General features: G+C 65.0%; 4 protein-coding genes across 6 annotated transcripts; 1 reads left to right on the plus strand and 3 right to left on the minus strand.

Moving 5' to 3' along the window:
• Window positions 1-4: 4 nt before the first annotated feature.
• Window positions 5-14,910, minus strand: CHLRE_03g167550v5 (uncharacterized protein). Its single transcript, XM_043060814.1, has 37 exons — window positions 14,560-14,910; window positions 14,235-14,438; window positions 13,816-13,926; window positions 13,533-13,630; window positions 13,011-13,290; window positions 12,567-12,763; window positions 12,273-12,450; window positions 11,850-12,098; window positions 11,388-11,630; window positions 10,986-11,174; window positions 10,687-10,809; window positions 10,399-10,570; window positions 9,903-10,222; window positions 9,574-9,688; window positions 9,197-9,363; window positions 8,953-9,027; window positions 8,678-8,824; window positions 8,319-8,528; window positions 7,947-8,125; window positions 7,492-7,813; window positions 7,085-7,291; window positions 6,750-6,901; window positions 6,209-6,499; window positions 5,740-5,935; window positions 5,409-5,486; window positions 4,998-5,210; window positions 4,370-4,786; window positions 3,879-4,049; window positions 3,510-3,715; window positions 3,243-3,413; window positions 2,969-3,065; window positions 2,588-2,820; window positions 2,275-2,454; window positions 1,946-2,120; window positions 1,244-1,792; window positions 901-1,084; window positions 5-729 (listed from the first exon to the last, which is right to left on the minus strand). Exons 1-37 carry the CDS (start codon window positions 14,665-14,667, stop codon window positions 380-382), a joined length of 7,557 nt encoding a protein of 2,518 aa, XP_042925943.1. The 5' UTR covers window positions 14,668-14,910; the 3' UTR covers window positions 5-379.
• A 198-nt stretch (window positions 14,911-15,108) lies between these two features.
• CHLRE_03g167600v5 (uncharacterized protein) lies at window positions 15,109-20,561 on the plus strand. Its single transcript, XM_001703461.2, has 7 exons — window positions 15,109-15,347; window positions 15,430-15,495; window positions 15,727-15,965; window positions 16,246-17,762; window positions 18,062-18,733; window positions 19,027-19,664; window positions 19,838-20,561. Exons 1-7 carry the CDS (start codon window positions 15,244-15,246, stop codon window positions 20,043-20,045), a joined length of 3,444 nt encoding a protein of 1,147 aa, XP_001703513.1. The 5' UTR covers window positions 15,109-15,243; the 3' UTR covers window positions 20,046-20,561.
• Window positions 20,562-20,632: 71 nt separating this feature from the next.
• CHLRE_03g167644v5 (uncharacterized protein) lies at window positions 20,633-24,640 on the minus strand. Of its 2 annotated transcripts, XM_043060818.1 has the most exons (7): window positions 24,144-24,640; window positions 23,415-23,642; window positions 22,797-22,897; window positions 22,215-22,293; window positions 21,674-21,749; window positions 21,342-21,398; window positions 20,840-21,176 (listed from the first exon to the last, which is right to left on the minus strand). In XM_043060818.1, the coding sequence occupies exons 2-5, from the start codon at window positions 23,469-23,471 to the stop codon at window positions 21,678-21,680; spliced, it is 309 nt and encodes a 102-aa protein (XP_042925945.1). In that variant the 5' UTR covers window positions 23,472-23,642; window positions 24,144-24,640; the 3' UTR covers window positions 20,840-21,176; window positions 21,342-21,398; window positions 21,674-21,677. The 2 variants fall into 2 exon arrangements, with proteins under 2 accessions (XP_042925944.1, XP_042925945.1); XM_043060817.1 differs by having other exon boundaries at window positions 20,633-21,176; window positions 21,230-21,749; window positions 22,802-22,897.
• On the minus strand, window positions 20,633-24,640 carry CHLRE_03g167622v5 (uncharacterized protein). Of its 2 annotated transcripts, none has more exons than XM_043060816.1 (7): window positions 23,936-24,640; window positions 23,415-23,642; window positions 22,802-22,897; window positions 22,215-22,293; window positions 21,674-21,749; window positions 21,342-21,398; window positions 20,633-21,176 (listed from the first exon to the last, which is right to left on the minus strand). In XM_043060816.1, exons 1-7 carry the CDS (start codon window positions 24,039-24,041, stop codon window positions 21,114-21,116), a joined length of 705 nt encoding a protein of 234 aa, XP_042925947.1. In that variant the 5' UTR covers window positions 24,042-24,640; the 3' UTR covers window positions 20,633-21,113. The 2 variants fall into 2 exon arrangements, with proteins under 2 accessions (XP_042925947.1, XP_042925946.1); XM_043060815.1 differs by having other exon boundaries at window positions 23,936-24,437.
• Window positions 24,641-24,643: the final 3 nt, after the last annotated feature.

The following is a 24,643-nucleotide window of genomic DNA, read 5'->3' on the forward strand; positions in this document are numbered from 1 at the left end:
GCTGTACTTGTGCGGCATCGTCGGCAAACCGCACTGCTGCCGCGTGTACCGTACATTCCCCTTGCGACTGGGCTGTACCCGCCATTGGCGCAGGCCAGTGGCAGCACATGCTCAGGAACCTTACAGCGCTGATACGCAGGTACCTTGCGGCGTTTACACGCTTTTGCAAACATACTTGTGAACAACACTTCCTGGCCGGGCTTGCTCGGCGGCTGGCGCATCCCTTGGTCAGGAGCTGGGCATAGAATCACGGCGGCAGCACGTTACTGTTACATCCTCATTACCCCGCCCAGCACCGCACCCCGAATCATGCGGCATGCTCCCACCCTCTACCTCCATAGCCCTCCCTACCACCTGACCGCGTCCTGACCGTTTCCCCTCACCGCCCGCCCCGGCGCTGCCCTGACGGCCCCGCGCCATCCGCCAGCCCTCCGCGCCGCCCGCTCCCCGCGCCGCCGCCTCCCGCGCCGCCGCCGCGTGGCGCCAGCCTCGGCGCCACGCCCAGCCTGTCGCTCAGCTCCGTGATGGTGTCCTCATACTCGGCCACCTGCTTGCTGAGCTCGGCGTGCTGGCGCTTCATTTCCATGACCTCATCCCAGAAGGACGGGTCGAAGGCGTTGAGTTCGTTGCGCAGGTCCTCGTTCTCCGCCTCCAGCTCGCGCAGCTGCCGCCGCAGGGATGCTGCTTCCGCGCCGCCTGCGCCGCCACCAACCGCGCCGCCAGCACCGCCTACAGAAGGGAAGGCGTGGTGAGGCGATAGTAAATGAGGCATCTATAGAAGGAGCGGCGCATCTTGCACTTCTAGCGCCAGAGCCAGTCACAAACACAACCCTCCGAGCGCATGTTACAGCGCCGGAGACAACAACAACAGCACCCAGCGCCTCCCCCCCGCAAACTCACCTGGCCCGCGCAGCGCCTCCAGTTCTGAGTCCCGCGCCGCCAGCGCGCCCCTCAGCGCTGCCAGCTCCTCCTCCCGCTGGCCCAGCAGCATCTCCAGGTTGCCCAGCTGCACACCCAGCTCCGCAATACCCGGGCCGGGGGCAGCCGCCGATGCCGACGCGGCCGCCGTCTGGGCGTTCCGCACCTGGAGCACACAACGTACGGTAGATCAACGGCGTACGCTCCATAACTCATCCACTTGCCAACGCAAGCTGCGGGATTCTCAAAACCGTACGCCGCAGTGCAGCGCCACCTGTTGAAGCCCCAACTGTGCTGCAATGCCCCAGCCTCACACGCCACCCACCTGCTTGCGCAGCTCGGCGTTGGCTGCCTGCAGCTCCGCCACCATGCGACTGCTGGCGGCCAGGCCCGCCTTGGCGCGCTCCAGCTCGCCCCGCAGCGCCTCCGCCTCGCGCTGCGCCTCCTTGCGCCGGCCCACCTCCGCCATGTACTTGGTGGTGGGCGTGGTGTTGGACGTCGCCTTCTCCAGCGCCGTCTTCAGGTTCGTGATCACAGACAGCAGCTCAGCCTCGCGCGCGGCAGTCATGCCGGCGCCGGCTGCGCCGGCGCGCGGGCCGGCGGAGCCGGCCCGCCGCCCGGCGGCGCCCTCCGGCGCCGCCCCAACCTCTGCCAGCCGGTCCTTGAGGCGCCGCACCTGCAGCTGCAGCTGGTCGCGTTGCAGCCGCAGCTCGGTCACGTCCTCCTCGCGCCGCAGCTGCGCGCCGCCGGGCGAGGGCGGCGGCTGGGAGGCGGCGGCGGAGCCGGCGGCGGCGGTGCGCAGGCGGGCCACCTCGGCTGTGAGTGCCTCGCGCGCCTCCTCCGCCGCGGCACAGCGCTCCAGTGCGGCGTCCAGCTGCGCACATATAACCACAGACATATGCACATAACGACATGTTAGGCATCACTAACGTGCCAGAGCCAACTGTCCAGGAAAGTACGATGGATGCATGCTGAAGCTGTCGCGTTTGCGCGTGCCGCGGTGTGCCGTGCTCAGTTGGCCACCCACCTTTGCTTTGTCGTTGCGCGGCGCATCCTGCGCCTTGCGCAGCTTGTCCGTGAGGTCGCGTATGGCCGCCGCCTGGCGCTCCGCCTCCGCCTGCACCTGCCCCACCTGCGTGGCCCGCCGCTCCAGCTCCTTCTGCAGCGCCACCACCTCGTTGGTCTTGGAAGCCAGCTGCCGCCTGTAGGTAGGTGGGCAGATACAAAAACGTAAGGGGCAGCCCAGATCACCGCCCACAAGTGCCCGTGAGTATGCGCCCCAACTGAAGCCCCTCTGGGGCCCAAACGCATTCAGCGCACACTCCCCAACCCGCCACCTTCTGCCCCGCCACGTACTTGAGGGCGTCAATCTTGCCGTTGAGCTTCTTGCCCTCCTCCCACTGGATCAGGGCCCGCTCGCGGCGCTCCTCCGCCTCCGGGTCGTGCTCGTGCGCGCCGCCCTCGCCGTCGTCGCGGCCGCCCGTGTCCAGGTCGCGCCGGCCGGTGGCTGGGGCCGTGCGCCGCGTGGCCGTGGACCTGGAGATGGAGGCGGAAGGCGGGTGTTGGGGCCGGAAGGCATGCAGCACACGGACGCACATATGAACTCCCATGCAAGGATGTTTAAGGCAAGAGCTCTGGTCCAGCAAATGCGGTCAGCAAAGGTCTGTACCTGGCCGTGGGACGGCGGCCGCCGCCAGGCCCGTCCAGGTCATCGCCGCCAGGCCCCCCGCCGCCGCCGCCAGGCCCGCCGCCGCCGCCGCCGCTGGCGCCTCCGACGGCGTCCTCCGCCTGCGCCTTGCGCTTGAGTGCGGCGTTGTTCTTCTCCAGCACGTTGATCTTCTTCTGCAGGTCCTCGATCTGCCGCTTGGCCTCAATGGACATGCCCGTGGTCAGGTCCACCACCTACGGTACACACCGGAGGGGCAATTAGCGACCGTCGTACGAATGAGGCCGTGTCATCACTGCCAAATGTCCATGCCTAGCACAATGCATTTGATATACTCTTTAGCAATGCTTGGAGGCATGCAGCCAGGCAGGTCCCCGCACTCACCGCCTCCTTGGCGTTTTTGAACTTCTGCAGCTCGTCTCGGGCGGCATTGAGCTGCTTCTCCACCTTGCTGCGCTTCTCCACCTCCTCCTGGATGCGCCTGTGGCCAGCAGCATCCACAGTCGCATCCTCGTGGGCAAGGGCCTCGCGCTACCACCAGTCCGCATCAAACCACTGATGGCCCTCACCCTGCCTCACCGCGTGCCTGCCATCAACCCCCACTCTGCCCCCCCCCACCATCTTCTTACAAGCCTCACTAACCACCCAGTCCACCCACCTGCGCAGCCCCTCCAGTTGGTCCTCCACCGCCCTGTCTGCGCCCGCCGCTGCCGCCACGTTGTCCTCCGCCAGCGCCAGCCGCCGAGCCAGGCTGTCGCGCTCGTCCGTCAGCCGCTCGACCTCCGCCTGCATCCGCTCCTGGGCCTGCCAGCTGGCGGCTTGCATCTTCCTGCACGGGGCCAAGGGCGGGGGTTGGGTTAGGGTCTAGTTACAAGGGCTATTTGAGGTCCAGCCTCACGCGCGCCCTTGATGCGTGCGCACTCACTCGTCGGCGTGCTCCTTCATGACCTGTGTCAGCTTGGCTTCCAGCGCCTTGATGGCGGACTTCAGCTGCCGTAGCATCTCGTCCTTCATCTTGACCTGCGTCGCCAGCTTCTGCAGCTGAGCCTTGGTGGGGCCCTCGTCCCGAGCCACCACGCGCGCCTCCGCCTCCGCCCGCACACGCAGCATCTCGTCCTGCAGCGCCTTGATCTACGGTGGCGGCAGTGGTGGTGGTTGTGGGGGTGCTGGTGGAACTAGCGGGCTAAGATAAGATACAAGATGCTTTGCGGTCAACATGGGAAGCTCATGAGAACCGCCGCAGCAATCCGCAACCTCCACAACTTCCTGCGACGCCTGCACAGTCTGCACGCACCTGCTGCTCGTAATTGAGCTTGAGCACGTCAATGGCCGCGTCCTTCTGGTCCAGCCGGTTCTTGAGCACCGTGATCATGTCCTGCGCCCGCTCCAGCGCGTCACGCAGCCGCAGCTGCTCCTCAGGCACCTGCTGACCCGCCTGCTTGAGCGGAAGCCGGTCCAGCACCGACTGCAGGGGGGCGGCGGTAGTGGTGGGTGGGTAGGAGTGGGGGGGGGGTCAAGGGCAGAGGAGGGGGTCAGAGGGCGTTTGCGGGGAGGCGCAGCAGCGGTGGGATGCCGGCAGCGGTGCCTGACGACCGGGGGAACTTGGCGTTCACACCATCCAATCGTCCCCAGCCCCACACGCTGCAAACCCAAGATCACTGCCACCTTCCGCCTTGGGATTCAGGCAATGGGGCAAACGACCACCCCACCCCCCGTTTAAAACGTAACCTTGGGCTGCGACATGCTGAACACGAAGCCCCAACCCGTGACCCCTACCCCACACACCTTGAGGTCCTGGATGGAGGCGTCGTTGCGCTCAAACAGCTTCTGGTTGAGCCGCTCGATCTCCGCGCGGTCCTCCTGGTGCCGTGCCAGCGCCTGCGCCGCCTCCTCGTCCAGCTGCGCGCGCAGCGCGTTCACCAGCCGGTCGCGGTCCTTCAGCCGCGCCTTGAGCTCGTTGATCGTCGCCTCCGCCACCGCCTTCATCTGGTCAAATACTGTGGCGTCCGCGCCCTTGGTCTTGAACTGGTTGAGGGCGTACAGCAGCGCTTCGCTCTGCTGCGCCAGGCGGTCCAGGGCGTCGCGGTGGTGGCGCCGCACGTCCTCCAGCTCGGTCATGGTGCCGTCAAAGTCGGCCTGCAGGCGGGCGCGGTCGGTGCGCAGGTGCTCCGCCTCCTCGCGCGCCACCTTGAGCTGCTCGATCTGTGGTACCGTGTCAGGGGTTGGGGCATTGGGGTTAGGGAGTTGGGGTTGAGGGGTCGGCCAGGGTTAAGTAAGGAGGAAGAACGTGCTGGTGGGCTGAAGTGGGGCTAGGATGGCGCGAGGCGGCAGGCTGTTTGGCACGCCGGCGCCCTAGGCACGTGTACACTTTCTACACCCCTTGCCGCTGCCTGAGCCGCCGCCTTGGACTCACCAGCGCGATGATGCGGTCGCGGTCGGCCATGGTGCCGCGCCAGTCCAGGTTCTTGACGCCGCCGCCCTCGCCCTCGGCGGCGGAGGCCCGCACGTTGTCGCCCAGCTCGCGCGCCGCCAGCAGCGCGTTGATGCGCTCCTGCAGCTTGACCACCTCGCTCTGCAGCGACACGGCGCGAGCCTCGGCGGCGGAGCGGTCCGCCTCCAGCTGGCTCTGTGGAGGGAAGGTTGGGGGCCATGGAGGGAGCGGGGCGGTGGGAATGGAAGAAGGTAATTGGCTGTGTGCTGACGCCATGCGGCAGCAGCGTGCGAGCTTGGCAAGGATTGGCCGGTGGTGCAAACGTAAGCAAGCATCAAGTGCCCGCCTGATTGCACCCCTGTGGCGCCCCTGTTTGGCTCCGCGTTATCTCACCTGCGACTGGAAGTACTCTGCCTCGTACTTGTCCAGCAGGTCGTGCAGCTCGGCGTTGACGCGCTCCGTGTAGTGGATCTAAAGGGGGCGACGGGGAGTGGAAAGGCAGGAGGAGGGGCGGGGCCAGATGAATGGGTGATTACGGGCTTGGCTTACCGCTGCAGTGCCCCAGACCCAATCCACTTGCGCAGGGTAGCCAGGTCGCCCGCGGCCTTCAACCATTCCAATTCCACACCCTCCCATCTCCCAAGCCCCCCACTATCCACCCGTTTTTCACATAAACGGCTATCCCTTCCCCCAACTGCCATCCAGCCGCCGCCGCCGCCCGCACCTTCTCCTTGAGCAGCATGTCCTCCCGCGACATCCGGCCCTTCTCCAGCCGCAGCTGCAGCAGCTGGTCGCTCAGCCGCGCCGCCTCGCGCGCCAGCTCGTTGGGGCCGCGGCCGCCGTAGCCGGCCACCTGCTCCACGTGATCCAGCTTCAGCTCCGCCTCCTGCCGGGCGTCCTCGGTCTTGAGGATGCGCCGCCTGCGCGCGGGTACGTGTGTGTGTGTGCGTGTGTGTGTGTGTGTGTGTGCGGGGAGTTACGGTAGTTGGGATTGGGCACTTGCATGCTTTTGGGGTACATACAGTACCGGGGTCACACGTCAGGTGCGCAGATGCTGCCGGCTGGCCGCGACGGCATGGTAAGGCACAGAGCACCTCGCGCCTCCCAACCACGCTCGCACACGCAGACGCTCACACCGCGCCCCAGCCCACAGCACCCATCCCCTGTGCACTTCACCACTGCTCGAGCCTCACCTGGCCAGCTCCAGCCCGTCCGCCAGCGCGTCGTTGCGGATCTTGAGCGTGTCAATTTTGCGAGCCCACAGCCGCGCCTTCCATGCCTCCGTGCGGCCCGACAGGCAGATGGTCAGCTGCGCCTGCGCCTCGTGCCGCTGCCGGTCCGACCAGGCCGCCTGGTCCTGGTGTGCGGTCATGCGGCCGGTCAGGTTCGCCACCTCCTGCTTCTGCCGCCGCACCTCCTTCTCCAGCTCGATGCGGATGAGCTCAGAGCGGTTGAGTGCGTTGCGAGCCAGCGACTCCTTGGCCCTGTGCGTGCATGCGTGTGGGTGTACATGTGTGTGTTGGCAGCCAATAACAGCAGCTTTGGCCAGGGGCCGCGCTAGCCCACCTGCACGCACCAAGTCACACCGACAGCAGAGCACCCGAACCACACACACACACACACACACACACACACACACACACACACACACACACACACACACACACACACACACACACACACACGCCTTCACGGCGGCCTGTACTGCTTGTGCACATCAGCATGCGCACGTGCCTGGAGTGGTCCAGCTCCAGGTGCAGTTTGCCGATGAGCGCGGCCTTGTCGCTCTTGCCGCTCATGTCACGCAGCGCCGCCTTGAGGTTGGTGATCTCGGCCAGGAAGCGAAGCCGGTCGCGGCCGGCGGCCTCGGCACGCCGCTCCGCCTCCTGCGCATGATACCGCGGTGCCATGGACAAAGGGGGATTGGCATGTGAGGTGCTCGGCCTAGACGTTCCCACATGCAGTGGCGCTGGTTGTTATCCGTGGTTGAATTGATAAACCACAGTGCACAGCAGCACCAACAGCGCACAGCCACGATAGACAGCCTCTTGCAGCCGCCGCCGTCGCACCTCGGCTTTGAACACCAGGTCGGCATGGTTGCGCTGCACGTCTGCCGCCGCCTTCTCCGCCTCGTGCAGCCGCCGCGTCATCTCGTCCACCTCGCCCTTGGTCTTGGCGCCCACCAGCCGCCGCTCCAGCGCGGTCGCCGTCTGCCGCGCCAGCTCCAGCTCCGCCGCGTTCTGCGCCAGCCGCTGCTCCAGCTCTTTGCCGTGCTCCTGCGCAAGCAAACAAGTCATGCGAATTGGTGAGTTGGGGACCCCTTGGTCCGCGTGCTATGCCTGTCATGACCCTTAGTCCTGTATGCTATGCCCCTTGAGCTTATGCATGTTGGCTAGTTGGAGCAGGCAATTCCGCTTCGCAGAAGGGTATGACACAGCCGAGAACGCGGCGGCTGTGTCTATGAGCAGCAACCCACATGCATGTCCGCCAGGCTCTTCTGTGCGCGGTCGCGCTCACGCTCCACCAGCTCCGCCCGCCGCAACGCCGCCTCCTCCTGCACCCGCGCCGACGCCAGCTCCTGGCCCAGCACCGGGTCAATGGACGCCGGCTGCTGCGGCCCGCTGCCGGGAAGCTGGCTGCCGTAGCCGCCCATGCCGCCCAGGCCCGCGGAGGTCTGCCGCGACGGCGGCTTGGCGGCGACTGCCTGCGCCTTGCCGTCGGCGTCCTTGGCGGGTGCCGTGTCGGAGGCGGGCGGCGGGTTCGCCTGAATGAGCAACTCCGCCTGGTGCAGCTTGGCCCTGTAGTGGTGGGTTCGCACGGGATAGCACACGCTCAGGAAGCCCTGTTTCCTCCATGCTTCCCTGCCAAGCGTCCCGCAATGCGGTAGTGGAAAAGACTGATGGCAACAGGAAAGGTTGGCCCACAACTCACTTGAGCTCTGCCGCGGCGTTGGCGGCCTGGTCGTAGCGCACCATCCACTCGTTCACCTCGTCGCGCAGGCGCAGCAGCTCCTCCTGCTGCGGCGCCACCACCGCGTCCGCCGCCGCCTCCAGAAGCTTGCGGAACTCGTGCTGCAGCCGGCTGTGCTTGGCCACCAGCGAGTGGTACACCTGTACCGATGTGTCGTGCGTAATGTATGAGCGTTAGGCAAGCATTAGAAGAGGGAGAGATAGAGTGGGTACGTGCGTGTGTGTGTGGTGATATGGCAGCTCGCAACGTCAGCCCGTGGTAGCATGTCACCGCCGCCGTAACCCTTCCATGCTCAAGCACTACTTCCCTCTCTGGCACCCGCCCTCCTCTCACCGTGAGCCCCACTGACGCCTCCAGCTCCCTAAACAGCTGCTCCAGTCGCCGCTTGGTCTGATCGCCGCTCTGCTCCAGCCAACGGATGCGGCCGCGCGCGGTGCTGCTGACGTCGCGCACCTCCTCCTCAAGCTCCGTCACGCGCGCCACCAGCGCCTTCTCGCCCGACACGCTGGCCTCCAGCTCACGAGCTAGCTTGGCTTGCTTGATCTGTGAGGGTTGCCACACATGCGAAGACATGAAAACTTGTGTGTAGAGCATGGCCGCGCGTAAAGCCAGGCAAGGGCTGCAGCGTCAGTTCCACCTGCCGCCGCCTCCCCCCCGAGCTCGCAACCACCAACCCCCCAACCCCGCCGCACCTGTACCACGGCCATGCGGCGCACTGTGTCCAGGTACTCCTTCTCGACCTCGCTCATGTCGCGGCTCTTGGACAACGTGTCCAGCGCCGTCTGCAGCTCGCGCGTGGCGATCTTGTAGGCGTCCGCGTCCGCCTGCGCCTTACGGCCCTGTTTGGTGCAGGGCAATGCGGAGGCAAGGACAAAAGCAAGCCGTCAGCGAGCCGTGCAAACGGTGCCGAGTCCAACCCAGCTCGCCTTGACATCTGCAACCGGCATCTTAGCACCTAGGCGCTTACCTTCTTCTCCAGTGTGGACTTCTCCACCTTCCATGCCGTCTGCGCGCCTGCATATTCCCGGTACAGCAGCTTGACCTGCGGAGGAGGAGGCAGGCGCAGCCTCCCCGTCAGCGCCAGCCCTGGAACAAACCGGCTTCAAGCTCCGCCGCAAAGCACCGCACACGCTCCGGCTCCAACAGCGTAACCCGCACCGCCTCGACACTGGCGCGCCGGCAGTCCGCTACCGGCACCGGCGCCGGCCTACCTGATCGCTGAAGGTCTGCATCTTGCTGTGGTAGCGCAGGCTGGTGTCGTGCAGCTCCGCCGCCTCCTTCTCGCGGCTGGCCAGCTCCTCCAGGCAGCCGATGAGCTGGTCCTTCAGCCCCGTCACCTCCAGCTGCAGGTCCTCATACTCGGCCATGGTCACGTACTCTGCGCATGCATATGTGTGTGCATGTGTGGGCATGTGTGGGAGTGTGTGTGTGTGTGTGTTTGTGTGTGCACATTGGGTGCGAGGGTACGGCGCGAAACAGGGTGACGGCATGCGTGTGTTGTGTGTCAAGACTGCGCCGGATAGACATGCCGTTGACAGGAACCCTGTGTTGCAGATACCGGGTTGGCTTTGGGAAAGCTGGCGCTTACCCGACTTGCGGTCGCCCATAGTCATGCCGATCTTCTTCTCTAGCTCCGCCTTCTGGTCCATCAGCTGCGTGATGCGCACGTCCTTCTTCGACACGTCCACCTGCAGGTCCACAACCTGTGTACAAGGGGTGAAAGGGGCGGTGCGGGCCAGAGTGTGCCGCAACCGCAACCGCAGGTTTAACACGATCAAACTGTGCTGGTAACAAGCGCAGGCTAGCCTCAACGCCAGCGCCACGTCCCGACGCCGCCCATATCCAACCAACCACCCAGCGCCCCTTGCCCCCTCCGCTCCCCTGCCCTCCGGGCCCCCTGCTGCGGCGCCAGCGCACCTCCCGCGCCAGCTCCTTCAGCTTCTCCCGCAGCTCGTCCGCGATGGCGTCCGCCAAATAGCTGGCGTCGCCCGGCACCAGCTGCACCGCACCCGGGCCGCCCAGCCGCGCGCCGGGGCTCATCGGCCGGCCGTTGGCACCGGGGCTGCGTGGCGAGGCAGGGCCGCCGGGGCTGGGCGGCTGCTGCTGCACGGGCGGCCCCACCAGCGACGCGGGGTCCTTCAGCAGCGCCACCAGCACCTTGTCGGCGTCGGACAGCTCGGCGGCCACGTTCTCGGCGTAGCGGCCATAGTCCTCATCCTTGACGTTGCGGTGCTCAACTGCGGAACCGGAGAAGGTTAGGCAAGGCTGAAGGCATTTGCCACGTGCAGTTAATGATTTGGGCTCATACGCCGCAGCATGACGACGTGTTTCAACTTAGGCGAAGCTATGACCATCCTCTGCCCACACACGCCGACCCAGGCAGCGCGCGCACGCAGCCGCCCACGCCACTTACACAGCGACTGGCTCATCTGGCGCAGGCGCTTCATGCAGGCGGCCAGCACCTTGCGCACCGCCTCGATCTCCTTGGCCTTGATGGCCGGCATGGGCCCATAGCCCGCGCCACCGCCGCCGCCCATCAGCGCCGCGCCCTCGCCAGGGCCCAGGTAGCCGTCGGCCATAGCCGACTGTAGGGAGGGTGGGCCGGAGCGACCCATGCAGTGTGCGTAAGCGGGTGAAAAAGACAAAGAAAAGGCGTAGCAAGGATGAGGCTGCAAGCCCGCGCCCATTGCCCAAGACCTGCCTGCATGGCGGTCTGGAAGGTGCCCAGGCCGGTGGGGTCGAACTCGCTGAGCGCCGGCCGCATGCTGGGCGGGATGTCGGCGTAGGCCATCACCTCCGCCAGCCGCACCTCCAGGAACTCAACCTGCAAGTGCGCATGTGTGGTGGGGCGTTGCTGTGCCTGTTCATCCCACAAAACTCCGCGCTGGGCTGTTTGGTTAGTTTGGGCTAGTATCTGCAAACCCCCCATTCCCTTGATGCCCTGACACAGACACAGAGCCGCTTCGCCCATACACGAGTACAAAAACCGGCACGCCTCACCCGCTGCTGCATCTGCTCCACCACGCGCGCCTCCTCCACTCGGTTGTTCTTCAGGTCATCGGCGTACTGCTCCAGCAGCAGCAGCTTCTCGTTGGTCAGCCCCATCTCCAGCGCGTGCTGGCCGTGGTACTTGGCGCGGAACTTCATCTCCATGCGCAGCTTGCGCCGCTCCTCCTCCAGGTCAGCGACCTGTGCACAAAGAGTCAAGGGGTTTTCAGGGATGTCGCGCGTGGCAGTGCTGGGTGAGGAGCCGGAAGAGAACACACATGCGTCCAGTGCACCCGTCAACCCCTGCATTCCGCTGACCTCCTTGGCACCAGCTCGGCCTTACACACAACTCCAGCCCAGCCACATCCCTCGCCGCCAGGGCCCCTTCGCCCCCCTCCCCCGCCAGGACCTCACCTGTCGCTCGAGCAGCGCGTTGAGCGCCCTCAGCTGCGCGATGGTGGCCTCCTTCTGCATCTTGATGTCCTTGATGTCCACCTTGTCGCCCTCGCCCAGCCCCGCGCGCTGCCGCAGCATGGCGTTCTCGTCGTACAGGTCCTCAACCTTGGCCGCCTGCTTGTTCAGCTGCACGATCAGGTCGCGCGTGCGCCGCTCCTCCTTGGCCAGCGCGCTCTTGAGCTGCCGGATCTCCTCCACAGACTGCGGGAGCAGGAGCGAGAAGGCAAACGCAGTGGGCGTGAGAGGCAAGGGCACCCGGCACAGTGTGTTGGCGTGCTGACGTGTTGGGTGTGATCATGCTCCGTTTCGGCAGACATCAAACCAACCGCGCATGCGGCATGCACCCTGCTGCCTTTCGACCATACTTTATAAGGCCCGCAAAGGAGTGCGCACACGCGTCCTGCCCTGTGGCACACACACCTGCGGCAGTCCGTACACGCCCTGCTCGTACAGCTTGTTGCGCTCCACCGCGTCCCGCAGCTCGCCCTCCAGCTCCGCCATTGCGTCGCGCGTGTCCTCCGCGTCCTCATCCTGCTGCTCCAGCTTGCCCTGCAGGAAGTCCACTCGCCGCTGCAGCCGCGCCACCTCCTCCGCCTGCCTCGCCAGCGCCCTGTCCACCTCCTTGCTCACGTCGTTCTCCAGCTGCTCGTACGCCTCCAGCAGCAGGATCTGGCAGGGGCACAGGCGTGGTGGTGGGGGTTCCCGGAGCCGGGTGTTTCTTGCTGTTATCAGGGCTACGCCAGGTGGCGTGTTCGCATGCATGTCCAGCACAACGCTTTCAGTTCGAGCGCACCAAGCCGAATGCAGGTTAAAATGATCGGGGGAGGACAACTATGGCCTCACCTCTTTCTCACGGGCGTCGTTCAGGTCACGGCGCAGCTCCGCAACGTCAGCCGCGCTGGCGCCGCCGGGGCCGCCTCCATATCCACCGCCGTCACCGCCATCGCCCTTGCGTGTTTTGAGCTCGCGCCGCAGCGCCTCGATTTGCGCCATGAGACCAGCTTTCTCGTCCTCCCAAGAGCTACACACAAACACAAGCGGGATCCACGCAAACGCAATGAGCTCCTGCCATAATTGCCCTCGCATGCTTCAAAGCCTTCCCCGCCGGACGCTCCACCACCCCAACCGCCTTCCCACCTGTACTGGCGCTTGAAGCGGTCCTCGAACTCATCCAGAAGATTCATTTTGTCCTGCAGCTCGGCGCGCAGCTCATCCTGGATGGACAGCAGGTTGTCCTTGTCGTTGGCCACCTCCTCCACACGCGTCTCCAGCACCACATTCTTGCTCAGCAGCTCCTGGTACTGCGTGTTCAGCTCCACGATCTTCTCAGACACCTGCGCGGGACAGGAGCGGCGAGGGAGACAGGGTGAGCGGAAAGATGCAAGGACAGGGCTGGGACGGTGCAGCCCCGTTGTGCCACCTTGCGATGGCCGTTGCAGGGGCGGCCGGGTGGCCGAATCACGCACACCGCGGCCGTCCCATCGCGCCCGCGATCCTGCCTCCACCGTATGCATGCACAGCCGCCGGCAGTCCAGGCAGCCGGCGCACCAGGCACAGTGCCACAGCCACCCAGGCACGCACCTCCAGGTTCTCCCCCTTGACGTCTTGCAGCTCCTTGCGCAGCTCCGTGTTCGCCACCTCCAGCGCCCGGTTGTCCTTTGTCAGGCGCTCGATCTTCCACTCGCTCTGCTGCTTAGTGTCCTGCAGCTGCGCCTCCGCCCGCACGCGGTCGAACTCCTGGCTCAGCGAGCGGTAGCGCTGCTGCAGCTCCTTGTAGTCGTCGCGCTGGCGGTCGTGGCGCTCCTGCACGTCGCCCAGCCGCGTCTGCAGCCGCAGCAGGTCCTTCTCGCGCTCCTTGATGCTGCGTGGCGGAAAGGGCGGGCAGGAGGTGTGCTGAGGTGGCCGAGGTCACGGCACGTCTGGGCGCTGGGCCGCTGGCACAGTTAGGTAAGTGGTGAGCATGGTCGTCATGAAGCGAGGCTTCAATACCCGGACTGCCCCGCCCTTCGCACGACCACGACACATCCGGCAACCCACTGGATAGTCCACCTCAGTAATGTGCACCACGCCCATTTCCCCCGCCCTACCGCCCCCCAGCCCCACCTGTCCTCCAGCTCCTGGTTGCGGCCCTGAAACTCCTTCTCCACCTCCCGCAGCCGGGCGTTCTCCTCCTCCAGTTCGTCCAGCTGGTCCAGCAGGTCCTGGGGTGGTGGGGGCGGAGGAGGAGATTAGGAGGAGGGCGAATCACGGCGTGACAGCCGGGCACGGTCACTTGGCTTGAGATGACACGCCACACGCTGCCTCAACAACAGCACGCAGGACCTAGTGCCCAGCCGCAGTGTGTAGGTGGGACAATCGCACACCAGGCGTTGCTGCCGACACGCACCTCGTTGCGCCGCTTGAGCTCGCCCAAATCGCCGCCGCCCGCCAGCTCATCACGCTCGCGCATTTCCCGCAAGCGGTTGTTTTCCTCGCGGAGCTTGCGAATCTCATTGTTCTGCGCAGTGAAACGGCGCCGCGTCAGGGACAGAGCAACGCCCGCAGCATCTGCTGCCGCGCATGTCCTGTCTCCTCTCCAATGGACCGTCAGAGCAACCCATCTTGCACAGTTTCCATCTGTAGAGGTGCGTGTGCCTCCTATTCCCCGGTTGCCCAGTTGCCTCCACGCGTCCCGTGCCAAGGCCACACGCTGCGGCCAGGCCCCGTCACGATGCCAGCAGTGCCCATTGTACCTGTCCCTATGCATCCCTGCTCACTCTCCGGCCCTGACTCCAACCAGCCTGCAGCACAGCCACCCTGCCTTGCCTGCAGCTCATTGAAGTCCGCCGTCAACTCCTCATTCTCTGAGAACTGCACGTCCAGCGCCGCTTGCAGGATCCGCACCACCCGCAGCAGCGTGTCCACTGACTGCTGCGGCGGTGCATTGGGGTCCACCAGCACCTGGCCCCCCTCCAGCTCGCGGGCCGCTTGGATGACACGGTCCACATCCGCCTCGTTGAGTGTGAAACCCTGCAGGCAAATGCCGTTGAAGAGGTCACAGCCAGCCACCTCGCGTGCTGGCACACCCTCCACCGCCGGCGCAGGGTGCTCAGGCCCCAGCACCGCGGGGCCCTCAGCGCCTAAGCCCCACCTTGGCGACGGCCTCAGCCGACGGGGCGACGCGCAGTGTGAGCTCATCGAGCTCCGCCCGGCCAAGCACAGTGGGCTTCGGTCGGAACTCATAGTCGCCCTCAGCCATTTGTGCTGACTATCCAAGCGAGGCTCACTGCTCCATGACTATGGTATTGAGGCTAGCCTCAACAGGGAGCCGCCCGCTGTGGCAGAAGAAGTGGGCTGTCGACTAGTCGCTAGGGATTGTTGCCCGGCTGTTCGAGCAGTGAGGAGTAGTTCAGTAGCAGCAAACGGGTCAAATGTGACAGTAAAATGCTATTGTTGGCTCGAGGGCTCGCTACCGCTATGCCCAGCGACAGCTTCGCGCAGGTGAACGACTTTGCTAACGACGCTCACTTTCAATTTAGTCTCATGACGCTTCGGTAGGCAACGCCAGCCTACGTGGTTGCTGCCAGGCGAGAGGCCCATTCCCTGCCATTCTCTCTCGACAGCTCGAATGAGGACCGGAACGAGCACCGAGTGTGCGACTGTGCTGTTATAGCCCTTTAATGATTCCATGTGTTATGACGTAAATTGAAAATAAGATAACAGTCGTTAGTGACGCAAACCTTGCTTCTTCGAAGGACCCCGTTTCCCAACTTGCCGAATGATTGCTAGTCTGTAAATTTGTGCACATAGTGCGCGGCAGATTGCGCTTAGGCAAATGTCGAACATAACTGCAAGGCAGACGCTGACCCGCGATGTCCAAAGCGTCGACGCGCTCGTTCGGCAAGCATGCAAGGCGGAGGCGAATGCGACATTACTGCTGTAAGCTTTAGCTCGCAAGCCGGCTGATGCTGGGACTGGACCTCACCTACTTGGATGTCACGCTGTGTTCGTGTATGCGCAGAGGCACTGGGCTGCTAAATCTGACGGCCGTCGACGACAAGGACACGGTGGTTGGGTACCTAAGCCTGTGAGATATCGCTGCAAGGAATCGGGAGGATGTAGGGCCGTGGTGGGGCATACCGCGGTGGGCGGGTTAGGGCTGATACAGCGTGAGCATGCAGCACCGGCCATGCATCAGCTTGCCCCTGGCAGCTGCACAAAGACCGTTGCGGACAGCGTGGTGAAGTGCCTGCGTCGATGCACCACTTGCACCGCCCTCCACCTGTACCGAACTGACGACCGCTTCTACTCTCCGCAGGGATGACGTGTCATGCACGCGGCTGGGGTCAGGCGGGCCGGGCGCGGATACCTGGGTACAACAGGCGGCGGCCTCCCGCTTCAAACTGGGCAGCACAGCCTTCGTGCGTGTGTGCGCCACCGCGCACCTGTCGGAGATTGAGGCGTCGGCGGCGCTGCTGCGGACCGCCTTCCTGCACATGCCCTCGCTGCAGACGCTGCTCATGGTGGCGGGCGGCGAGCTGTCGTTCACAGAGCCAGGTGGGAGGCTAGGCGGCTGGCGGCAGTGAGGGCTGGCGGCAGAGGAGCTGGCTACAAGGGAGGCCTGGGGGTGCCATGGCGCCGTGTAAAGGGCATGCGGCATGCGTGCAGAGGCTAGGGGGCTGGGCCGTGAGACTGGACTGGCCAGTTTGTGCTATGGGACCGCAACCGGTCCAGTTTTTGCCGCCAACTTAGCCTACACCGTACATCCACGCACCTTGCCCGTCTTCTCACCCACGCCTAAGTAAGCACGCCCCGGGCCCCCTGCTCCCCCCCAAAGGCTTGGCGGCGGTGTTCAGCCGCGTGGGCGCGCACAAGGAGAGCGGCGCGGTGCTATACGAGGCGGGCCGCGACGCGGTGGTGCCGCCGCTGGCCATCCGGCCCGCCCGCGTGGAGGACCACGACGACATGCTGCCCATCCTGCAGCGCTGCGAGGTGGCCTTCCCGGCGCTGGCCAAGCTACCGGAGGCCAGCCGCCCGCACGAGCCGTTTGCGCTGACGCGCGTGGTGGCGGGGCAGGACGAGCGCAACCGGGTGCTGGTGGCTGAGGCGGAGGGGCGGCTGGTGGGCTTCATCGTCATGACCAGCGACGTGGACACGGGCAGCCTGGCGGAGACGTTCGACCTGCACGCGTACGACAACTTCTTGCCGCCCGAGGTGTACGAGCAGCAGTACGAGGCGGCGCGCGACAGCGTGCGCGGCCAGAAGCTGGCGATGCTACGGCACCAGCGGCAGCAGGAGAAGGAGGCGGAGGGCGAGGGTGCTGGAGAGGCCGGCGGCCAGGGCGGGAATGGCGGCGTGTCGGCGGGTATGCAGACGGACCCGGAGCAGGGCGAGGACGGGGAGGGAGCGGCCGAGGGCGAGGGCGAGGGCGCGGGAGAGGGTGCGGGAGAGGGCGGTGCCGCCGCTCCTGGCACTGGCGCCGACAAGGCGGACGACTCGGAGGAGGCGGAGGCGCAGCTGCTGGCGGCGGCGGAGCCGACGGATGAGGAGACGCGCGCAGAGATGCTGGCCATGTTTGCCGGCCAGGCCCCGCCAGCCGACCCCACGCTGTTCGCCGTCACCATGCTCTGCATGGACCCCGCCTTTGAGGCGCAGGCCATTGAGTTCCTCACGCCCGCCTTCGCCGCCTACACCGACAAGCTGTACTGCGTGGTCACGCTGCCGCACGACAGCCGCGAGCCGGCGCTCATGGGCACCATGACACGCGTGGCGCCAAACCCTGGCAGCCTCTTCCCCGAGGTGCTGTTCATGTTCCACCGCCACGCGCTCATCCCCGACTTCGCGGTGCGACTGGGCGAGCCCGGCGACCTGGACGCCGTCGCGTCGCTGGTTGCCGGCATGCCCAACGCCGACGACATCGTCGCCTCCTTCAGCGGCGCCGCCGCCGCCGGCAGCGCCGCCGTGGCGCTGTGCCAGGGCGAGCTGGTTGGCCTTGTCACCGTCAACCCGGAGGTGGACCTGGAGCTGCTACAGGCCAACTTCGGGCTCTCCAATCACGTGGACCTCGGCTACCAGCCGCGCGAGCAGCACGGCGAGATCGACATGTACACCATGAACCCCATCTTCGTGCACCGGCACCGCACCTTGGTGGCCGCCACCATGCGGCTGCTGGGCAAGACGGCGCTCTACTACGCGCTGCCGCCGGGGCAGCAGCCGCCCGACATGCTGGAGGTGCTGGAGCAGGTGGCGCCGCGGCACCGCACCGCCAGCGACAAGCAGCTGCAGGCGGAGTTCGCGCTGTACGTGTTCACGCGGCAGGCGGCCTTCAAGAGGCGGCGGTCGGTCAACTCGCAGGTGCGTGTGAAGGCAGAGCGAGAAGGAGCGGGGATGAGGAGCGGAGCGGCCAGGGGAAGGGAAGGGAAGGGTGGGGAAGGGAAGGGAAGGGAGGAGGGGGGGAATGGAAAGGGGAGGAGGGGAGAGGATGGAATAGGATTACGTTATGGTGTGCCGGGTGTCATGAAAGTCCGAAATGACCATAGCCGAAACAGCAAGGTTAACACCATGCCAGTTCCCTCAGCCATCGTGGGTCTGCTTCGCTTGGCCCCCAACCTCCTGCCTTACCCCACTCGCCCCTGGTTGCCCGCTCCCTCCAGATCGTGGTGGTAGGTGCCAGCGAGTGCGGCCTGGCGGTGGTGGAGCGGCTGCTGCTGGACCCCGAGCTGCAGTTCAACTACCTCACACTGCTGGCGCCAGGCGGCATCAAGGTGGGCGGCATGGCCTGCCAGTTCACCGCCGGCGTCATCGCGCGCCTGGGCCTGGAGGCGCGCGTGATGCTGCTGGACGCCGAGGTCATTGGCCTGGATCGCGGATCCAAGCTGCTGGATCTCAGCGACGGCAGCCAGATCTTCTACAACCAGCTGGTCCTAGCGGCGGGGCTGCAGGACCAGAGCCGCTACCGCTTTGCAGAGGCGGATCCCGAGGTTGCGGGGCTGCTGGTGACAGAACTGGAGCTGGCGGCGGACTTCAGCATGAACGATGCCATGGTGATGAACAGCATACTGGTGTATGGGAATGCGATGGGCGCGTACCATTCGCTGGCGGTGTTGGAGGCCAAGGGCGCGGGCGAGAAGACGCGGTTCGTGGCGCCGCCGGGGCAGCAGCCGCCCCTGGTGGGCGTGTTGCACGCGCTGGCGGGCGAGGCGGGCGTGGCGCTGCCCAGCCCCGAGCCGCGCGACCTGGCGGGGCTGTCGGTTGTGCAGCCGGTGGGGCCGGAGCTGCACGCCAGCGCCACGCTGATAGACCCGGCTGACCCCGGGCCGCGGGAGGTGAGCGGGGCAAAGGATGTGCGGGTGGTGTGCGCGAGCGGGGTAGGAGGATGGGCGTGGGCAGCATGAGAGGATGCAGGGCCCAGACGCGTGGGGATGCGGGGCAAAATGTCAAGCGCCAGGGCGGCATGTCGCGCTGCTCCTATACCCCGTGCAGTCGCCTGCTTTCCACAGTCCTACCTTCTCACTCCTGCCATTATTCATCCCCCAAGCTTGGCTTGGTTTGGTTTAGTTTCGGCTGGTATTCACAGTCTTCCCCTGTTCCATCCCTGCTCGCACCCCCTCTCCAACAGGAGCTGCCCGTGGACCTGGTGGTGGGCTGCGAGCCGCCCTCCGTGTCGCGCTCGCTCTTCACCTGCCTCAACGACGCCTCGCTGGTCTTCGACGGCCGCCTGGTCGTGGACGGCGCCTTCCGCACCAACGACCCAGCCATATACGCCGGCGGCTCCCTCGCCAAGCTATCGCGGCGCTACGGCGGCACCCACCTGGAGCACTACAACAGTCGCGACGTCGGCTCCCGCCTCGCTTCCAGTCTTGTCTCCTTCTTCAACGCCGGACCAGACGAGCCGCAGCCCGCCGCGACGGCGGCGGCTCCGCCGCCGGCGCTGCACCGCGCGCGCGCGGTGGGCTGCTCGCTGCCCGGCGGGAACTACTTTGTTTACGCGGGCTGCCCCGCGGCGCTGCAGCGGCCCTCCACGGCGGCGCCGGAGGGCGGCTACGAGATGAAGACGGCGTCGGAGCGCGGGCTCACGCGCATCACGCTGGACGGCGAGGGGCGTGTGCACAGCCTGATGTATCTGGGGCGGGTGGCGGTGAACGCGCCGCGGCTGGGGTCGCTGGTAGGGCTGCATGCCAACTACCTGAACAGCCTGGCGCCCAAGTACCAGGCCGGAGACATCAAGTGCCTGCTGTCCTTCATCACAGAGCCCTGGTGAGCCCTGGGGTTGCAGCGTGCCTTCCATGTTTGTGGTGGGTTGGGTTCGGGATGTCGGATGGACTCTTGTGTGAAGGACGTGTGTGTGGTGGACAGCCCTCAGTGTAGCCCGGTTTCTGCACTTCTGCTCCTGCTCAAACCATTCATTGCCGCATCACACCGCTACGCAGGAGCGAGTTGCTGTACAACGAGTCCTTCCCGGAGTTGCGTGAGACGCTGCTGGAGGTGGCGCTGGCGGAGCTGTCGGCTGGCGGGCGCGAGGTGGACGGCGGCATGGTGGAGTGGGTGACGCACGCGCAGGACGCGGTGCTGGAGTTTGCGCGCGCACACGCGGCAGAGCTGCCTGGGTACACCATGCCCTCTGCGGCTCGGACGTAGTTGTGGTGAAGTGGTGGTGCCAGTTTGCAGTGCGGCAGTGTGTCGGGCATGGTGCGGGGACCGTCGGTTGCTTGGAGGGAAGTCTCAAGGCAGCTGGCAAGCAACTTGTTCGAGTGGGTTTGGTGCAGGGTGTTGGGAACTTAAGGCAGGTTACAATTGGTACGTGGGTCAGGTGGTGACATGGCACTGCAGAAGTGCCCCGTCTGGCTGGGCTTGGGGATCGCAAACGCCAGTCATGGACTGACTATGAAGTGTAAGGCATGCTACCCATTTTGATAATGCGGTTGTCGACGCACCCGGCGCAGTGCGCTGCCGCTCGACCGCTGGAGGGGTCGCCGCAGCACCGTGCCTGCAGCACCACGCCGCGCCGCGCATCAGGCACGCCGGGCGCAGTTGGGAGTTGAGGCAGGGCTCGTATCTTGATCTTTCTGGAAGAAAATGGCCCCCAATCCGACCCTCTGAGAGACACCGGGCCAGTGCTCGTATCTTCCATCTACGTTGTAGAAATTTGCCCCAAATCCGCCGAAGGCGGAGAAGTTTTTTGGGGTTTGGGGCCGCGCATGTACGGAGTGTAGACGTTTTGGGCGGATTTGGCAGTATCTTAGACAGCAGGAAGCGTAGATGTTCTGGGGGTTTGGGGGGCGTGCCCCTAGGGAAAATGTTCTGGGCGCAGATGGCGCGGGCGGGGTCATCTACGCTGTGTAGACGCCGGGGGCCTAAAGCCATCTACAAGATACCGGTACGGTACTGCACCGGGTGCCGTCCGGCGAAGAGCTGAGCAAGTACAAAAAACTCCCTCGCCAGTGCTACATGCTCATCAAACAATGCCTCAAAGCAAAAGTGGCTTACTCCCTCCCAGCCATGGCATACACGCAACACGATATCCGGGCACTGGACGCCCAAATCGCGGGTATCACCCGTCGGTGCGTCGGCCTACCACGCGACTGCGCCACCCGCGCCATCCTTCTGCCTGCCGAGATGGGGGGCCTAGGAATAGGCTCGCTCCGCGAAGAGTATGTACAACGCGCCTCCAGACTGCTCATGATTTCGCTGAACGATAACGGCAGGCTAGGCGTAATTACGCGCCGCCTCCTCCACCTCCAAGCGGCGCAGGCGGGGAGCGACCTCCCGCTGCACGACATGCGAAGAGCGGGGAAATTTTTTGTTACCCTGAAACAACTCACCCTCCTTCAAGACCACGACCTGCTGGCCATGCTGCAAGGCAAGGAATTTGCAGCCGCCCTACCAACACTAGTGTCCAAACTCCGAGCCGCTGAGGCGAGCACGCCCGCTTACCTGCGAGCTGACTGGATCAGCCCCCTGACAATAGACCTTGGCTTGAACCTGGCCGACCTGGTGGACGCAAATACGGGACGGCACATCATTGACACTGTACAGCTGGATCGGCGATTTCCAAAAGGCCGGGTAAAAGACCGGCACAGGCGCGCCCTGAACCGCTTCACTCACGCCCTATGTACCCTATGCAAACTTGCAGACACACAACCTAAGCCGACCGCCGGTACTAAACCCCTCCCCCTGCACAACCGAGCCCTACCCAATGGCGTCTCCAAGACAGACCTTCGGACAGCTGGCGACCTGCCTAAACCTATACCCCAACGCACTCTCACCTCTCTACTGGAGCGCTGGCAGCAGTCGACACCTCCGAGGCCCTCCGGAGCCCCGGCGCGGCCGTCTTTGGAAGTCCTGCAGGCCAAACCAAAGCCAACGGCAAAGCAACGCCACAATCACTTCATCAAATACGACACACGGACACGCAATCCCGCAGTCGAGGCCAATGACGCTGCTCTGCCCGGATCCACCCTCCATTACCCTTCCGACCCCACGAGGGACCTAACTTTCTATATGCACGCAGCACGGGAGTTTACCCCGCTCGTCAAACAATGCAAAACCCTCGGCACCACACGATGGACCGGCTCCTGGCGGATCCCGCCAAGGCGGGTCCCAGCCCATGCCGAGGCGGCGGGCCCCCACACCCACGCTACCCACGAACTACTTGCTTCCCGCCCCTACCAAGCAGTCGCTGCACCTGCTCACCAGCGGCTCGAGCTACCAGACGGGTGCCCCACCGCAGCCACATCACCCACGCACACGAAACCGCCCAACCGCCGCAAAAGCAGCGCTCGCCCCACCCGCTGTCCACACACGCACCACGCAGCGCCGGCGAGGGGCCTCCCACCGGCAGCCGCGCAGAGAGGGAACCGCGCGACCGCGCAGCCAAGCGCCAGACCTGCATGGCGCAAAGCCAGAGACACAGCATTAAATGGCGCACTGCCCCAGTCCGACGCTGGGAAGCTAGCGGCACAACACATCACAGCCCACCTGGCTAACCGCGATGACATCATTGCCGCGGTTGTCAGTGGGCCCATGACACATAAAACCAATGCCCCACCACCCAAGAGAAAACGGAAACTGGACCCGCCGCCAGAAGAACCCCCCTGGGCTGACCGCTGCCGCTACAAAGTTCGCTGGCAACCAACCCTCACCACGAACGGTATACTCAGCGCCTATAAGATACAGAACTACGACGCCATCAACGCCACAAAACCCTCATGTATGCTATGGGGACAGGGCATCCGCCGGTTTATGGCCCAGGTGCACTGGGCCGACACGGAAGACCCGCTCTCCTCCCTCTCACAGAACCCCGGCTGGGCGGCCGCCCTGGCACGGTACACCCTTGCCCAAGCTGAAGCACCCCCCGACCCCACCCCACCCCCTGCGCTTGATACCCACCTCACCAGCAAGCAGCGCCAGGGCCGGTGGCGGGACCCAGCACCCAGCATGGCCGCACGAAAACGTGCCACTCTCCGGTGCTGCACCATTGACACCAACTCCTGCAACCCCGACACAGACATTCATCCGACAGGTCAGTATTGTATCCAGTTGGGCACACGAACACCCGGTCTAGCCGCCGGCACGGCGACCGACCCTGACCCTACCGCCAGAGTATACGGACCCGACGGCCGATGCGTTGGATCCATCTCGGCTACTCGCCTCGCCCTCCTCCACGCCCGCTATAGGGCGCTCAACCCCACCCAACCCCCGAAAGCATTCGCCGCCGCCGTAGCCTCCCTGCTCACACGATATCGCCCCAGTAAACGCCACAAAGAGAGCTCCACCAACCCAGCGCACGAGGTCACCCTCTGTCCAGACCTAATGTCCACCCTTACCTCCCATCTTAAGTTCACAACAGAAGCATTTGCCTCCCCCCTCAACGCTACCGGCAACATACCGGCCTACTACACGGCACACCCCGAGGACGCAGTGTTCGGGGCCGCCCTCGACTGCTACAGCCGACTCCTACACGATGTGTCATTCCTCCACCCACCACCACAGCCCGAACAAACCAACCTGGCAATGGCCTGGGCGGTCGCCAGCGCTGAGGCAGCGGCAGCGCAAGCTCCACATTTGTCAGTCGTGGTCGTGCCGTATGGCGAAACCAGTGGTTACACGGCCTGGCTCCAGCACCCACTGGTCCACGCCCTGGGACATATCCGACCGGCACACACGTGGGCCGCCATGGCCTCCGGCCTAGGTCAGCCGCTGGAGCTCCCCGCCCACCGGCGCGGACTCCATCTCCTGTGTGTGGCAAACGAGCCCGGCCGGTTAATTCTCAACACGGCCCTGGGGAATGGACTAGCGGCGGCGCTGTCTGGCGCCCTTGGACACACTCCACAGCCTGCCGCCCGCAAGCCCTTGCCGAACCCAGACGCACCTAAACCGTGGCCCAAAACCCCTCGGAAGCTGGAGCGTCGCCTCCGCACCCACACCACCCCGACACCCCTACCACAGCCCCCCCCGGCCGCCCCCACACCCCCAACCCCCACGGAGCTCGCAGCCCTCTACCCCATAACCATTCCTCTCGCACACACGTGTGGCTCCGCCGTCTTCACCGACGGGAGCAAGGTCCCACACTCGAGCGACTACACAGGCCTGGGAGCAGCGATCTGGGACGAAACTGAAAACCGCACGACGCATATAGATGAAGATATCGCTTTTGACACTCCCCTTAGCACTATTCTCAGATGCGAGTCGTCGGCTATACGCATGGCACTTAGCCTCAACCTTGACTTGCCCCACCTGCGGATTTACACCGACAGCCTTGTCAGCCTGCTTATCCTTCGCCGTGCCATTCTGGAGCCCGAGTCGCTACACGTCAGCAAACATCGCGAAATGTTCGGGGCCATCACTGACATACTGGCCCAACGTGGGTTGGCAGGTCTGAAGACATACTTCTATCACGTCCGTTCACACCAAGCAGATACGTGCGTAGGAAATCAGAAAGCCGATGAGGCGGCACAGGCAGTGGCGACTAGAGAAACCCCGCCGGACGCGGTGGAGACCTTGTACTCGCACCCGTTCGAGACACTAGAGGGCTGGATTGCTAAGAGAGAAACTGTTGAGCACAATGGCAACGTAGAGGAACGGTTACGATACGCCAACGACCTCAATCGCGACCTGAAGAAAATGGCCCGGCCCTCCACGGCCCAGGGATACACAAAAACAGGCTTATACGCAGAACTGTGGGACGCTACCAGGCAGCACATTGACGCTAGATATGGACTAAACCTGTTCGATGG

The sequence above is a fragment of the Chlamydomonas reinhardtii genome, chromosome 3, assembly GCF_000002595.2.
Source record: "Chlamydomonas reinhardtii strain CC-503 cw92 mt+ chromosome 3, whole genome shotgun sequence".
Taxonomy (NCBI): Eukaryota; Viridiplantae; Chlorophyta; class Chlorophyceae; order Chlamydomonadales; family Chlamydomonadaceae; genus Chlamydomonas; species Chlamydomonas reinhardtii.

Bases quoted from the DNA above. Each gene is read 5' to 3' on its own strand.
- CHLRE_03g167644v5 (XM_043060817.1), bottom strand. From the start codon at position 23,471: ATGTGGAGCTTGCGCTGCCGCTGCCTCAGCGCTGGCGACCGCCCAGGC. The intron at 22,898-23,414 runs GTTGGTTTGTTC...TCGGGGTTGCAG, and splicing joins ACCGCCCAGGCCATTGCCAG to GAGTTGGTGTCAATGGTGCA. The intron at 21,750-22,214 runs GTGCGTGTGTGG...TTTGGCCTGCAG, and splicing joins CCCCTCGCCGGCGCTGCGTG to GACTTCCAAAGACGGCCGCG.
- CHLRE_03g167600v5 (XM_001703461.2), top strand. From the start codon at position 15,244: ATGTCGAACATAACTGCAAGGCAGACGCTGACCCGCGATGTCCAAAGC. The intron at 15,348-15,429 runs GTAAGCTTTAGC...GTGTATGCGCAG, and splicing joins GCGAATGCGACATTACTGCT to AGGCACTGGGCTGCTAAATC. The intron at 15,496-15,726 runs GTGAGATATCGC...TACTCTCCGCAG, and splicing joins GTGGTTGGGTACCTAAGCCT to GGATGACGTGTCATGCACGC.
- CHLRE_03g167550v5 (XM_043060814.1), bottom strand. From the start codon at position 14,667: ATGGCTGAGGGCGACTATGAGTTCCGACCGAAGCCCACTGTGCTTGGC. The intron at 3,414-3,509 runs GTGAGTGCGCAC...GGCCCCGTGCAG, and splicing joins ATGAAGGAGCACGCCGACGA to GAAGATGCAAGCCGCCAGCT. The intron at 730-900 runs GTGAGTTTGCGG...TCCCTTCTGTAG, and splicing joins GGAGGCGCTGCGCGGGCCAG to GCGGTGCTGGCGGCGCGGTT.
- CHLRE_03g167622v5 (XM_043060816.1), bottom strand. From the start codon at position 24,041: ATGCGTCGTGCGGTTTTCAGTTTCGTCCCAGATCGCTGCTCCCAGGCC. The intron at 22,294-22,801 runs GTGAGGTGGGTA...TGCGCCATGCAG, and splicing joins GGCCCTGGCGCTGCTTGCTG to GTCTGGCGCTTGGCTGCGCG. The intron at 21,399-21,673 runs GTGAGAGTGCGT...TGCGTCCACCAG, and splicing joins GCCAGCGCTCCAGTAGAGAG to GTCGGCCAGGTTCAAGCCAA.